This window comes from Colobus angolensis, unplaced genomic scaffold (assembly GCF_000951035.1).
Source record: "Colobus angolensis palliatus isolate OR3802 unplaced genomic scaffold, Cang.pa_1.0 Scaffold33, whole genome shotgun sequence".
Lineage (NCBI taxonomy): Eukaryota > Metazoa > Chordata > Mammalia > Primates > Cercopithecidae > Colobus > Colobus angolensis.
The window spans coordinates 9,361,913-9,377,002 of NW_012116599.1; the positions used below are offsets into that span (position 1 = coordinate 9,361,913).

Genomic DNA, 15,090 nt, shown 5'->3' on the forward strand with positions numbered 1-15,090 from the left:
TCAAAATTCTGAAGGAAAGTAATTCCCAACCCAGAACTCTATATTTGCCAATCTGTCAAGTAAGTATCAAGGTGGTATGATACGTTTTCAGACATCTAAACTTAGAAAAAATAAATTTTAAATTATTAAAATCTCATAAATACTTTTCCTTAGATTCAAGAAGAAATATTCCACCAAAAGAAACCAAGAAAAAGATGACATGAAATCTAGAAAAGGGAAACTAAAAAGACTGAAGCAAATCCCAAGGCTAAAGCAGTATAACCAGGCGCAATGAACAACCATCCAGAGGCCTCATTTCTTCAGGAAGATGAAGCAAATGCATGTAGACAGCTTGAGAAAAGATGATGACAATTAGTTAGGAGTGTGGAGTTTAAGTTCATGGGAAAGTACGGAAAACAACAAAAAGGAATTTAAAATTCAGGAAAAGCAAAAATGTGTGAGAAAGGAAATGTTCCTACGTGGCTTAGTGTAAATAATATTTAGATGTTGATGATACAATAAACTCTGCGTGCTGATCATCACTGGGAAGACGGTAAGTACGTAACAGTATGTGTTCAGTAGGTGAACGGGGTTGGGGGGTAAGGTTAGAATGCAAAATCTTCATTTTCCACAAGGGGAACACAACAGGGATCAAAGAGTTGGGGGTGGGGGAGAAGAATCAACAAAGGGACATATAAAAGCACATAATCTAGACATTAAAACATCAAAATAATCAGCTATAGAAAAGCGCACAGTGGCAGAAAGACTGCTTTAAAAAAAAAAAACAACAGATCTGGCCAAGCAGAGTGGCTCATGCCTATAATCCATGCACTTTGGGAGGCCTAGATAGGAGGATTGCTTGAGTCCAGGAGTTTGAGATGAGCCTAAGCAACACAGTGAGACTTCATCTCTACAAGAAATCTTTTTTAAAAAATTAGCTGGGTATTGTGTCATGTGCCTGTGGTCCCAGCTACCCGGGGTGCTGAGGTGGGAAGACTGCTTGAATCTTTCGAGATCAAGGCTGCAGTAAACTATGATTATCTTCTTGAAGAAGAAAAAAAAAAAGATCTTATATAACTCTTTCACTTTACACTGCAAATAAGTGGTGATAAATATAAAGTGAAAAATTTTGGCATGATACACACCAAAAAAAAAAAAAAAAGGTAGCCCTTGGTGAATGAAAGTGATTTTATATTTTTCTTCTTTGTATATTTTGGTACTTTCTGGATTATTTTTAACTAACATATTTTTAACTAACAGAGTGTCAAAACCATTCCAGAACACAGGTAAGAATATAAAGGGCAATTACTAATGTAAGCTGAGTAGAACATAGTTTGGCTAATTTAATTCTTATTTTGACCTTGTATACAAAAATATATTAACATGGTCATTTATAATTTTCAAACAACGTAATATGAAGCAAAGCCTTCTTAACAAAGAAGTCAGTGCTGTATTTACCATTAAATGATCTCTTTTTTAAATCTGGCAACTTTTTTTTAAAGTTTTTTTAAAGCCTCAAAAACACTAGGACTATTTGTTAGTAATTTTTCAAAGCAGTCACATATTGGAACTTGTAATTTTTAAGTTGCTAAATTACTTTAATAGCTGCCTTGTAAGATGGAAAACTGACACTCAACCCTTTTCCTTTTAAGCTCCCTGCCCAACTCTTCACAGGGCTCACAGATAATCTACCTTTTTCACCTAAAGAGAGATGATCCTACAAGATTAAGTTGGTGAAACCATGTATCTAACTTAAATTCGTCTCTCCTGCTCAACTCATTCTTATTTCCTCCCTCCATGCGCAAAGCACTATGTCTTCCTCATCTAATCAGAATCTCCTTTCTAGAATTTGGCTTTTGCCTGGTTCTTCTCTAGGTCTGATAAAAACCACAAGCTATATGCAAGTCATCAGGAGAATATGAAACTCAAGACAAAAGTAAGCTGTTAACTCCTGCTATGTTATTAATAATGTGCACACGACGCCCACTTTAAATAACAGAGAGTAAAGTAGATCTTCAATAGAAACATCAGCCTGGAAATAGAAGTTTTTCTATAAACAGGTTCCACAATTACTCAGATTCTGATCACCAATTGTTTCCTATAATTCTATACCATCATCATCTACTCACTTTGAAATTACTGCAAAATTTTTTTAAAAATCATTAAAAATTGTTACATAACATTCTTCTTTCTGGGGTACTCTGGAGACTTTTACCAAGTAACACAGAATGACCTTTGTCTCAGAGCTGTTTTGATGAGACACAGCCGGCAAGCAGCAATGCTTCAGGAAGTCTATCATTAAAGTAGTGGTTTCACTAGATCTTCTGCCAGCTCTAGTGCCCTCCCCGGGAACTTGTTCATTGGCCTACCAACAATTGACTAAGCAGCACAATAACAAGGTCTTCCTGTTTAAGCTTCCACACTAAATGTATTATATCATTTCCTGAGTGTATTCCATGAACCACTGCTGGTTCCCAAATAATAGTTGGTCAAATTAATTTGCAAATTATTGGGTTAAGAAGTTACTGCAAGTCTTCCTACAGCTTTCAATATATTCCTGCTTATCTAGAATCTCCTTGAATCATACTTGAACATGGGGAACGGTTCTTCCACAAAGCATCTTAAAAATACTGTTGTTCCTACAATTTTTAAACCATTTCCTTTACTATGAAGCTCTCCTACTGACCAATTATGTCTTAGAATAAGTCTTTACCTGAGGAAACACATCACATTCAAACTAATAGGTTCAATTCTTAAAAACTGGAAGAAAACAAAGGATATCCAAAATAAAATACAATAACCTACCCAATATGAAATTTCTCACAATGGTCTACTCTATTTTTAATATAATTTTTAGATTTTTATTCTACTAAGATTTGTATTAATCAGAAGCTCATCTCTCAACTTCCACCCACCCACTGAATCTAATTCTGGCCTCTGGATTAATGTGAAAACAAAAAACCCTGATACATACAAAAGCCCTTTAAAGCCGGGCGTGGTGGCTCAAGCCTGTAATCCCAGCACTTTGGGAGGCCGAGGCGGGCGGATCACGAGGTCAGGAGATCGAGACCATCCTGGCTAATATGGTGAAATCCCGTCTTTACTAAAAAATACAAAAAGCTAGCCGGGCGAGGTGGCTGGCGCCTGTAGTCCCAGCTACTCGGGAGGCTGAGGCAGGAGAATGGCGTAAATGCGGGAGGCGGAGCTTGCAGTGAGCTGAGAACCGGCCACTGCACTCGAGCCTGGGCGATTTCTTTTAAAAATCACGTTAACGGACTATATAAAGAAAAGAAAGCTGCTCTCTACAAAGCACCAAGGCCACGACACTCAAGTACAATCTGCTATTGCCTGGCCCTAGAACCCTCCTACATATAAGAGCTTTAAGAGATGAGTTCTTCAAGTGAGGCAGACTGGAAGGCAGAAGGGGGAGTGAATCCTAAACAGCTTGCTGTAAACTCAATTTGGCCCACTGGCTGTGAATATTACATAGCTACTACAATGGACAGAATGACAGACACAAAACACAGGGAGGAAAGGCAGTATAAAAGCTGACGTAAATAACTCCAATTATCAATAAAGCCTTGGAAGGACAAATAGTTGGTTGTCCTTTTAACTTGAACCTTTTTTTCCTTCTCACTTCAAGATACTGATCTAGCCTATCTTAATCCTTTAAACTTAAAACATTTTATATAGATGTACTGCAGATTTAAAATACCGAAACAGAACAAAGTTCAATCTAAAAGTAAAAGATGTTACTTCATAATAACCTATCATACAGGTTAAATATAAAATTTTTTACATAGTACCTACTATTAATAGTATTCTTGTCATTTTAGTTAATGTGTGAATCAACCAAAAGTAGTTTTACATCACAGTGTTAAATTAAACAGAGCTAATAGCTCCAATTCAATATTAAGTTAGGCTGATTCAATATGAGCTATACTTTGACAAGAATGCTAGTAAACACTACATACAATCTTCTTAAGCCAAGAAAACATTACAGTCCTACCCAAATGTAGATCTAAAATCAATCAGAGAAGAACGGATGCTTAAAAGCAAGCTTCCTAATTAGGTATTATAAAAATTAAATACTTTTAAAAATTGTAGGTAAGTGCTTTATTATCCTATTTGTCCTCTATAGATTTCTCAAATAGAAAAAAGGAAAGAAGGCTGGACACAGTGGCTCACGCCTATAATCCCAACACTTTGGGAGGCCGGGCAGGTGGATCACTTGAGGTCAGGAGTTCAAGACCAGCCTGGCCAACATGGTGAAATTCCCTCTCTACAAAAATTAGCTGGGTGTGGTGGCGCATACTTGTAATCCCAGCTACTCAGGAGACTGAGACAGGAGAATTGCTTGAACCCAGGAGGCGGAGGTTGCAATAAGCCAAGATCGCACCACTACTCCATCCTGGACAACAGAGCAAGACTCTGTCTCAAAAGAAAAAAAAAAAAAAGAAGGAAAGAAAAGAAAAACACTAGCATTCCCCAGATGAGCAGTTGGCTCCCTGAAGAAGTCTTTTGGTAAAGAGAGAGGGAGAAGAGTTCCTGGATATCTCCAAAACTGACTCATGAAGGAATGCACATAACTCTATGTTTCTTCCATCTACTTGGTTTCTTTGCTTGAATGTATTCTCAAAACACAAATTCTTTCTACTCCACTGTAAACTTTAAGAGAGCAATATTCTTTCTCACTCACTTAGGACACAGAGTAGTGTATATAAAAGTCGTGAAACATAAGTATTCATCTTTAGACAAAACCCTTTAAAGACCATGAGATATTACATATGAATAAGGTTTAATTTATATTGAGGTATATTTATTATAATAACATTTCATTGTATCTACACATCAAGATTTATATCTAATACAAAAAAACATATATTTAGCCAGGCATGGTAGCTCACACGTGTAATCCCAACACTTTGGGAGGTCGAGGCAAGCAGATAACTTGAGATCAGAAGTTTGAGACCAACCTGGCCAACACAGTGAAACCCCATCTCTACTAAAAACACAAAAATGACCCAAGCGTGGTGCGCACACTTGTAATCCCAGTTACTCTGGAGGCCAAGGCAGGAGGATCACCTGAGCCCAGGAGGTGGAAGTTGCAATGAGCCAAGACTGCACCACTGCACTCCAGCCTAGGCGACAGGGTGAGACTCCATCTAAAAAAGCATAGATAAATTTGATCTCCGATCATGGCAACTCATAACTAAAAAGAACAACTCCTAAGTAAATGATAATTCTGTAAGTGGTATAGAAGAAAATCTAACTTTATGTCCCATCCTGATATTAGGAAATCGGTGAAGTAGGAGATGCCACGAGGACCAATAAAGATACAGACACTAAAATGTGATGGTTTCGTAATAATAGGAAGGCAGTATTCCTTACCTGTCTCCATAAAACTAAATGTAGTAACAGTTATTACACTTTGTCATGTACTTAATTATATGGACAGTAATAAATCTAAGATTATCTAAGATGGGGGGGAAAAAACTCTTAATTTTAAAGCATAATTGCTTTTGACAAACCAAGAGAAACGTTCTTTAATTAAAGAAAAAGACCTTTTTGTAAACTTACTTGCTAATTTGGCCTGTAATCCAGAAGGTCCAGGTTTTGATGTCTCTGACTTAGAAGACCCTGGAAGAGACAGTTTTGTTTTAGGAAGGCTAACTTTAGGGCTGAAACGAGCAGCCCAATCAAATTTTGAAGAGCCACCAGTTTTACTCTGTTCCTTTTCCCTGCTACTTCTTCTGGGGCTGGGACTGGATGCTGAACGGGAACGCCTGGCCTTGTTCTGATCTTTTCCTTGTTTCACTCTGGCACCTGGTGGTACAGTGGAGGAGGCCGAGGCTACAGCAGAAGACGAGGAGGAAGTAGAGGCAGCAGAAGAAGAATCAGTGATGGTGCTACACCCAGCTTTGGCTGAGGTGGCTGATTTTGAAGCCAGCTTGGTAGGTTTGGCAGATCTCTCTTCTGCACCAGTTGATTCAGACCCGGAGCCACTCTTTACACAAGAACTCTCTGTCCTTTTTCTTTTCTGACTCCGTGAACCGCCAGTGGCCCCACACTTTCTGGTATGAGCCTTGCTTGTTGATGGTGATTGTGCAGATTTCAGTTGTTGCTCCTGGTCTAAATGTCTCTTCTTGGACTTACTATGTGGCTTATTTGTTTCTGAGGGAGATTCAGTATGCTGAAGTGCTTTTGGTTTTTTTGCAGAGCTAGGAGAATTGGTCCTGTTGTAGTCTGGACTAGCACTGCGTTTCACTCCTCGAGAATTGTCTTTCTTAGGCACCTGCCCCGTTTTTTGTCTTTCTGAAGTATTGGCTCTGTCTGGATCCTCTGGTTGTGGAACTATCACAGCAGATGATGAACTGCAGCTTCTAAGAGGTTAGATAAGAAAACAGTTAATACCAGCCTGTCATAATTACAACTGTCATATAGAATGCTTTCAAAAAATAAAGTACGAGTATGTTCCTACTAAGTCCAGTATTAAACATAGGTTTTCAGATGGTTCAAATCTGTAAAACGAAACAAAAGAACAAAACAAAGGCAGGTGTGACTTTGGATAGTAAAATATCTGATTAGAAGATAAGGGTGTTCTTTAGCCCAAAGATTACTCACATTAACACTCCTAATCACAAAACAAGATTTAAGATTACAAGAAAAACAACACTTAATTGTTCAGAACCAGAGGAAGCCAGAATATTGATGCCTTATTCCCAAACAAAACTGCTTTGTCAAAGCTTAGAAGAAATAAGCATTAACATACGTACTTTCAAAATGAAGATTAGAGGTTTTTATACTGTAGTACTATCACACCTTCAGTTAACATTGCTTTCCAAAGACTCTTACCAATTAGATCTTAAGAATCACTGACCTAAACCTAAATTATGGCTCTGACAATAAAAACTTTAAAAAAAAAATTTAAAAATAAAAAGAAATAAAAAATGGCCACAATGATTTGCTAACCAAAGGGGGAATGTTATAGTTCTCCAAACAAAAATACCATTTTATCACTGACAAACTCATTGTCTAGGGTATACTGCACTAATCGCTATAAAGGTGATAAACTGTCAATCCTAAAAGTTACTCTTAGAGAATAATGAAAATATGTATCATAACGTTTTAGAATAACCTCAAGTTTTAAACATTATGCAATGATTTGAATGCAAATAATTCTGCCTTGAAAATGTATAAGCAACATGAAGATTTACCTTTTAGAAAGGTGTCCCCTTGACAGTTCAGAAGTAGTATTAGACTGCACTTTGGGTGCCTTAGAATTAGATTTTCTACTCTCAGGAGGGCTATATCCCTTATGTTTTGCCTGCCCTAAATGTGACCTGTCAGCAGAAAATCAAAACAGAAATCTATCAGGAAACTGAGATGCAAATACAATACTGAAAGTGAAATATTTTTATATATTTTTTAAAGCTTCCCACAATTCATTGTCGACCCTACCCTTTTTCCAAATATTTATAAATTTTAATTATTACTCTACCAAATAATCTGGCAAAAAGAAGTTGCCTCTTAGAACCAACCCCCCTCCCCAATACCGAAGAGTTTATTATCACCAGTAGTCATAATTGCACAGCGTTGTTATGGTTGCTTAAGCAGTAACACATTTTTCAGCAATTTGAGTGCAGATATTAAAATATGCTACATTTTAACAAAAAGTAAATTTAGACTTTAGATCTAAACACTACTTTTAATACATAATGTGACTGTAATGGCTTTAAAAGTTTACGGAAAAGACAACTGATGATTCCCACACTGATACTGATTTCCAATTCGTACATTAAAATTCAGGTAAACACAGTAAATGCAGAGACAGAAAAACCAATTCTCAAACTGATTTTACACAGAAAATTATTTCAAGCACTAAACAATAAATAAACCTACATGAAATCAATATAGTGATACTTGCTAAAACTTTAAAGTACTTGTCAAAAAAAAGAACACAAAAAAGTCCTGGAGAAATATGGAACTTATCACAAAAGTTCCAAAAAACATTCAAATAATTCCATGATTGATATGGTACATCATATTTACAATAAATCAAATCCTTATGCCAGCACTGTTCTAAGAGCAAGTTTGAGGAACATGAAAAAACTGTTTTCAGTTAGATTATTTTTTAGACCTTGGGGAACAGTTACATGAGATTTACATAAGCAATAAAAAACAAACATACGTTTATATCCAGAAAACTGCTGTCATTCAGGTGAGATATTAATGTAATAAATGCAATTTATGTAATTCATAGCTGATGTCCACCTTCCACATAAGAGCATATACTAACGAAAATTTAGAAAAAAGTTTCATTAATACCAAATTTACTTGTTAAAAAAAGTTTAAGGCTTTTATTCCAAACACCATCTCAAAAGAACTTAGAAATGAGTCACTGAAAACCTCACAAAATAATTCTAACTCAATCTTTAAGGATGCCATAAATTTCTTAAGATATCATACAAATACAACCATCTGTTCCAAAAGAGGACCTAAGGTTTCTCTTTTCTGTATCATTCCTTCTTCCATCTTTCCAGAATTCATGAAAAGAGTCTTAAAAGAAGGTAAGAAATTAGCTTCTTAAGAAAGGAAATAGTTCCTGGATCCCTCAATCACTTTTATTTTCAAGGTTCTAATGTGAAAGTAATAGTATTTTCTAAAGACTTATTAAAATAGATGAATTTCTTAAAAAAAAATTTTTTAAGAAATGGTGAGCCTTTCAAGTGTATTAGTCTTCACTTTTAGTAATGAAGGGACACATATACTTCAAGAAGCATATTTTCTAAAGTTGTAGCTAAGCTGAACTTTGTAAGTTTTTTTATACATTGTGTTTTTGTTGTTGTTGCTGTTTTATTTTTTTATTTTTTGGTGTTTCAGAAAGGGTCTTGCTCTGTCACTGAGGCTGGATCACATGATTTTCCTGCCTCATATACATTGTGATTAATTTTAGTTTTTCCTATTCTCCCATTGCAAACTAAAATTTTGCTTAACCAATGAGTTTCTTATTAGATTTAATTTCTAAGAGTTGCTTTTGTTTTTGTTATATTTCTATCAACAGATCTCAGAGTTCAACTCTTTTTTCTTCAGAAATGAGACTATTTTTGAAATCATTCCATAGTTATTCTAAAAAAGAGGTATAACATTCTGTTTTTTGGGTATGGAATTTAAGAGCTACAGGAAATATAAATTATGTCATTCAGGTCCTCCACATTCTTATTTTCTCAAAGATTGTTGCAGACTGTTGTTTTAATTAAATCACGTTTTCTACTTTATTTCATTTTATAATTTAAAATATACCTTGTTGCATTCCTTGATAATTAAACAACTCATTTTGAAAGAAAACTACATGCATTCAAAGCTAGACAATTTTGTGAAAAATAAATGTGCAAAACAATTAAAAATTCAGATTCATTCCATTTGTCATCAGAAACTGGCCCATGTGAAACTAAAGGTGAGGGCTGGGGCAGCAGCCCTCCTCTTTTTAACTCAAATAAATTGCTCTGTTGATTTGTATACAGCTTATGTTAGAGCCACCTAATGATACTCCTGTGTTATTTCTCACCCCCTTACTAATACCTTCAACGAACTTAAGAACTTAGCAGGCCGGGCGCGGTGGCTCAAACCTGTAATCCCAGCACTTTGGGAGGCCGAGACGGGCGGATCACGAGGTCAGGAGATCGAGACCATCCTGGCTAACATGGTGAAACCCCGTCTCTACTAAAAAATACAAAAAACTAGCTGGGCGAGGTGGCGGGCGCCTGTAGTCCCAGCTACTCGGGAGGCTGAGGCAGGAGAATGGTGTAAACCCAGGAGGCGGAGCTTGCAGTGAGCTGAGATCCGGCCACTGCACTCCAGCCTGGGTGACAGAGCCAGACTCTGTCTCAAAAAAAAAAAAAAAAGAACTTAGCAGGTAAACTCTCTATATTATACCACAAAAAAGTAAACAGTATCCAAATCATTTAGAAAACCAAGGCTCACAAAACTGGTTTAAATTCAACAATGCCCAGCCGGGCACAGTGGCTCATGCCTGTAATCCCAGTACTTTGGGAGGAAGAGATGGGTGGATCATGAGGTCAGGAGTTCAAGACCAGCCTGGCCAAGATGGTGAAACTCGGTCTCTAATAAAAACAACAAAAATTAGCTGGGCGTGGTGGTATGTGCCTATAGTCTCAGCTACCTAGAAGGCTGAGGCAGAAGAATTGCTTGAATCCGGGAGGCAGACGTTGCAGTGAGAAGCAATCACGTCACTGCACTCCAGCCTGGGCGATAGGGCAAGACTCGTCTCAAAAAATAAAATAAAATAAAATAAAATCAACAATGCCTACACTGATCTTACCTAAAACTATTTTAAAGTGCGATATTCTCACTGAGGACTGTTTAAAAAGTATATTTTAAACATATAAAATATTGATCTTTAACTGTCCCTTCTGCCTGTTTAGCCTATGGGACTTAATACATTTTCCATAAAGAAGGGTAAATATTTTCAGCTTCCTGGGCAATACTGTATGTCAAAAAAACAGGTACAGATAATTCTCAAACAAACAAGCATGGTGGCTATACTTCAATCAAAATTTTATTTACAAAAACAGGCAGTGAGCCAGATTCAGCCCATGTGCTATAGTTTCCAACCCCAGCTAACAAGGAATAGACAACCAGATGGTACCATGAAGTGACAATATGGGGCCTCCCAAAATGGAGCTCTATTTTATTATGTCCACTTATAAATTATTAATGCGCAAAAATGCTGCAAAGTAAATCTGCATAAAATAATGATGTCCAATCTGGAATAGCCAATTAGAACATCACAGTATTCAGAGGCAAAGAAGCCTTGGATGCCTCCTTTGAGCTCATTTTACCACCTCTCTAATTTAGCAAGCCTTAATGCTCAACTTTAGTTTTTATTAAAAAGCATAATCTTTTTAAAACCTAGTAAAATTTATATCCACTATAAATAAAACTTGTAGAACAGTATAGTAAAATTCATGACAAACTCTTTTAAATAACACTAGAATGAAGCCATTTAGTAAATTATAGCCCAAAGACTTGGGTGAGTCACAGTGTGTGTGTGTGTGTGTGTGTGTGTGTGTGTGTGTGTGCGCGCATGTACACACGCGCATGCATGTGTTCAGGAGCTTCTATAACAACATATGGGTATTCCTGAAAAAAACCTCATGTCTCTGCAAAATTACCCACTAAAAATAACAGGGCTGTTATGTTAAAAATAAGATTGGGCCCAGAGCACACAAACCTATGTTATTTTGTAATGAGCGTCCCGACAAAAGCATCACCAATTTTAATAAAAAATTAAATCTCCAACAAAATTTGCACCAATAAATCCACTTGAGACTTATTTCTGTATTTTCTCCTTTTAAGTAACTTTTTAAAGGCATTTTTTAAAAAGCTTCAAAATAATTAAAAATATAATTTTTCTCAGGTAGACTTTCCTGTTTGTTATCTTCTTTCTTTATAAACACAGGAGTAAATGGTTTTGAACTTCCTGAGACTGCTTTTGACAGTACAAAGTATGGTGGTTTTAGAAACCACTGGAATAGCTATTTCTTTCACTAAATTATTTCTGCCAGATTTGCAAGGTTGTGTGTGCGTGTAATGTCTTCATATATTACCAAATCTTCCTCTTTAATTGAAAGGTCTTTCCCCATTTTCAGTTTATACATTAGCACTGTGGGAAAAACTGCTTATGAACCAACACTACTTCCACGTTATATTGACATCATTTCCCTATTTACCAAGTGTGTATGGGCCAATTCACATTAAAGAAACCAACATTGCAACAGAATAGACTATACTCAACTCCAGGTTATGTGCTTTCAAGATCACCTTGAAGTCTCAAATGCCTCTGAGTGTTAACTTTTAGGCACACAGTATTGACTGTACCCTTCCACCTACATTTGTACTGCTATTTAGTCAAATCCTTTACAGTAGTCCGCAGAATTAAAAACCATCTCTAGTCCAAAGGAGATCTAAAAGAGACCTAAACGTTGTATCAAGAGCACAATATTGGGCCAGGTGTGGTGGCACATGCCTGTAATCCCAGCACTTTGGGAGGTTGAAAGCAGGTGGACTGCTTGAGCTCAGGAGTTCAAGACCAGCCTGGGCAACATGGCGAAACCGTGTCTCTACAAAAAATACAAAAATAAGCTGGGTGTAGTGGTACACACCTATACTCCTAGCTACTCGGGAGACTGGGTGGGGAAGATCACTTGAACCTGGCAGGTCAAAGCTGCAGTGAGCCATGGTTGTGCCACTGCACTCCAGCCTGGGTAATAGAGTAAGATCCTCTCTCAATTTTAAAAAAAAAAGAAAAAGAAAAAGAGCACAATGCTGTCTTAATGTAAAGAAAAATGAGGAAACTGGCTATTTACAAGTAGCTAGTTAATTCCTATTATAGGTGTTAAATTGCCTGAATTTTTATGCTAGACATATTCACAGCTTATGATATTTGACATATTCACAGCTTATATGATATGCATATATGTAATATACATGCACATATTACCACTTATATTTGGTAATATATGCACGTAATATTACACAATATGCATGCATATACTACCAAATATAAATGGATCATGGGTTTAATTACAAGTCTAAATTTGTGTATGTGTATACAGACACATTTTTATGCTTTTCTACTTTAAACACACAATTATAACATTATCGTTTTGTCTTCTAAAAATTAGATATTTTCTTTCAAATGCTGGAAAATGCATGTTTTAAAAGAGCTATTGATTTTCAATAATTAATGGTGGGAAGTTCACTTTAAATCACTTTAAATAAATAACTCACTAATGTTCCCTGTAAAATGTACTGTTTTTCTATTTCTATTACAAAAAGAAGCTTGATTCATCTGATCAATGTTCCTATCTTTAGTTATAGTGAAACACTAGCCCAAATGATTCTATAATTCAGAGTAAAGCAGTATTTCTAAACAGCAGAAGTACTGCCCCTAGGAAGCATTCTGGAAACATACACTAGGAAGCGGGGGTGCTATTCCCATTTAGCAGGTGTAGATTAGAGGTAAAGATGGGCAACATATGGAACAAAAAGACCCAATGAAGAACTGTCCCATGCCCAATATATACAGTCTTGGTAATACATGAAAACCTTATGAAAAACCCTGACAATGAGGCAGTGACATACGTGAAAAACATGCTTGCAATTTCTCAGATTTGTTTTGCACAGTTCTTGCATATTAAATTTTCCAGGAATGCAACAACAAACGATTATACTATTTTTTTCTTTTGGCAGTTTTACCAAGAGCCAGGCACCATTTTTAATGCCTATGATGAAAATGCTGCTTATGGCATTTAAGTTTATTGTTGTAGCTGTCACACTCAGTGACTCCAAATACAGATGCACTATAATTTTGTGTCACTGTGTCCAAGCACTTACCTGAGATGTTATTTTTGTTGTCAACTATTTTTCTTTTGTTTATCTTTGTAAAATGCTGAAACATTATATCAGTATTTCTAAACTGTGGGTAGACAGGTATTTTATTTCTTCATTTATTTGAAAATATTAAAAGAGCATAACAATAAAGATATTTATATGATATACACTATAGACAGGGAGCATTGCCTCTGATAGAGTTCAGAACCACTGTACTAAGCTACTCCCTTCAAAAGATATTAGGTTTGCCACCAACAAATATACGCAAGTCACAACGAGGCATATAAATATAGGTAACAAATAGTCTAGTCCCTGTCCTCAAAGAGGTCAGTCTCATAAAACAAAGTAATCTACCAGGTACTCTCCACAGACGTTTCCAACGAATACTTTTAGCAGGAGAATATAAGCTTTATAGGCCACACCATTTAAACCTGGCCCTGAAGAATGAAAAGCTGATGAAAAAAAGCTTTCCATTCAAAAGCAAAATATAGGCAAAGGTAGAGGCAAGCAATTATAAAACCCATACAGTAACTGACAAATGATATAAATTGCCCTGAACATGGAGATACATCAGAAAATATAGATGAAATGATGTTCACCACTATGCAATCCATTCATGTAACCAAAAACTACTTGTACCCCGAAAGCTACTGAAATTTAAAATATATATATATATATATATATATGGTTGTTTTGTTTTGTTTTAAAGGATAGGCTATGGTCAGACAGGGAAGGTTTCTTTTATTTTTTTTTTTTTGAGACAGAGTCTCACTCGGTCACCCAGGCTGAAGTGCAGTGGTGTGATCTCAGCTCACTGCAACCTCTGCCTCGGGTTCAAGAGATTCTCCTGCCTCAGCCGCCTGAGCAGCTAGGACTACAGGTGCCTGCCACCATGCCCGGCTAATTTTTTTATTTTTAGTAAAGATGGGATTTCACCATGTTGGCCAGGCTGGTCTCGAATTCCTGACCTCAAGTGATCCTCCTGCCTCAGCTTCCCAAAGTGCTGGGATTACAAGTATGAGCCACTGTGCCCGGCCAAAATAAATGTCTGAAGACTTTAGAGATAGTATATGAGAAAAATGGAGGAAAGCACCACTATTAATCTTCTAAAAAGGAGCCTCTGTTTTCTTTTGTTCTCTGTATTACAAGAAAATAGCATTCCAAATGTGATACAAAAGCTTGCAGTTAGTATAAGAATCATTTGTATATACATTTTTAAGTGACACTGAACCCTTTTAAGAAGGCATTCCAAGACTAGGAAAGCTTTTTAAAAGTGGTTTCGAATAGCAGAAGAATGAAAGCAAATCCTCATTGAAGGATATGAGACAATTTACGGCAGCTAATTTCTTATAGGTTTCCAGTATGCTTATGATGCGACTTTGACTCAGTCCCAAACTTGATTAAAATAAGGCATAGTGCAAAGGAAATTACTAATAGAAAACATATAAACTATTACTTTGTAGGCCCCCAAAAAATTTAACACAGGTACAATTAAGAATCAAATGTTTCTAACTTCCAACTACAGAAAAGTAGCCTCTGCTTCTCCTTAGAACAAGGCAACCATGCCAATGTTGAACACAGCACCGTATTATCTTGTCTTCTGACCCCAAGACCTGATGGGACAGGCTAGTTTCAGCATTACCAATGCAGCAGGCACACATGTCTCCACAGCTAAAACTCCAGGCTGCCTAATCA

General features: G+C 36.5%; 1 protein-coding gene across 5 annotated transcripts in view; it reads right to left on the reverse strand.

Annotated features, from left to right (window-relative positions):
• Positions 1–15,090, reverse strand: part of TRIP12 (thyroid hormone receptor interactor 12) — a 113,034-nt gene that overhangs the window by 85,753 nt on the left and 12,191 nt on the right. For 2 of the 5 annotated variants that reach the window (XM_011951965.1, XM_011951966.1), the window contains exon 2: positions 5,560–6,362. The exons of 1 other annotated variant lie outside the window; for it this stretch is intronic. In XM_011951965.1, coding sequence (XP_011807355.1) covers positions 5,560–6,362 — 803 coding nt within the window. Of the gene's footprint in view, positions 1–5,559; positions 6,363–7,196; positions 7,323–15,090 lie in introns of all 5 variants that reach the window. 2 more of the 5 variants (XM_011951964.1, XM_011951963.1) reach the window with 2 other exon arrangements.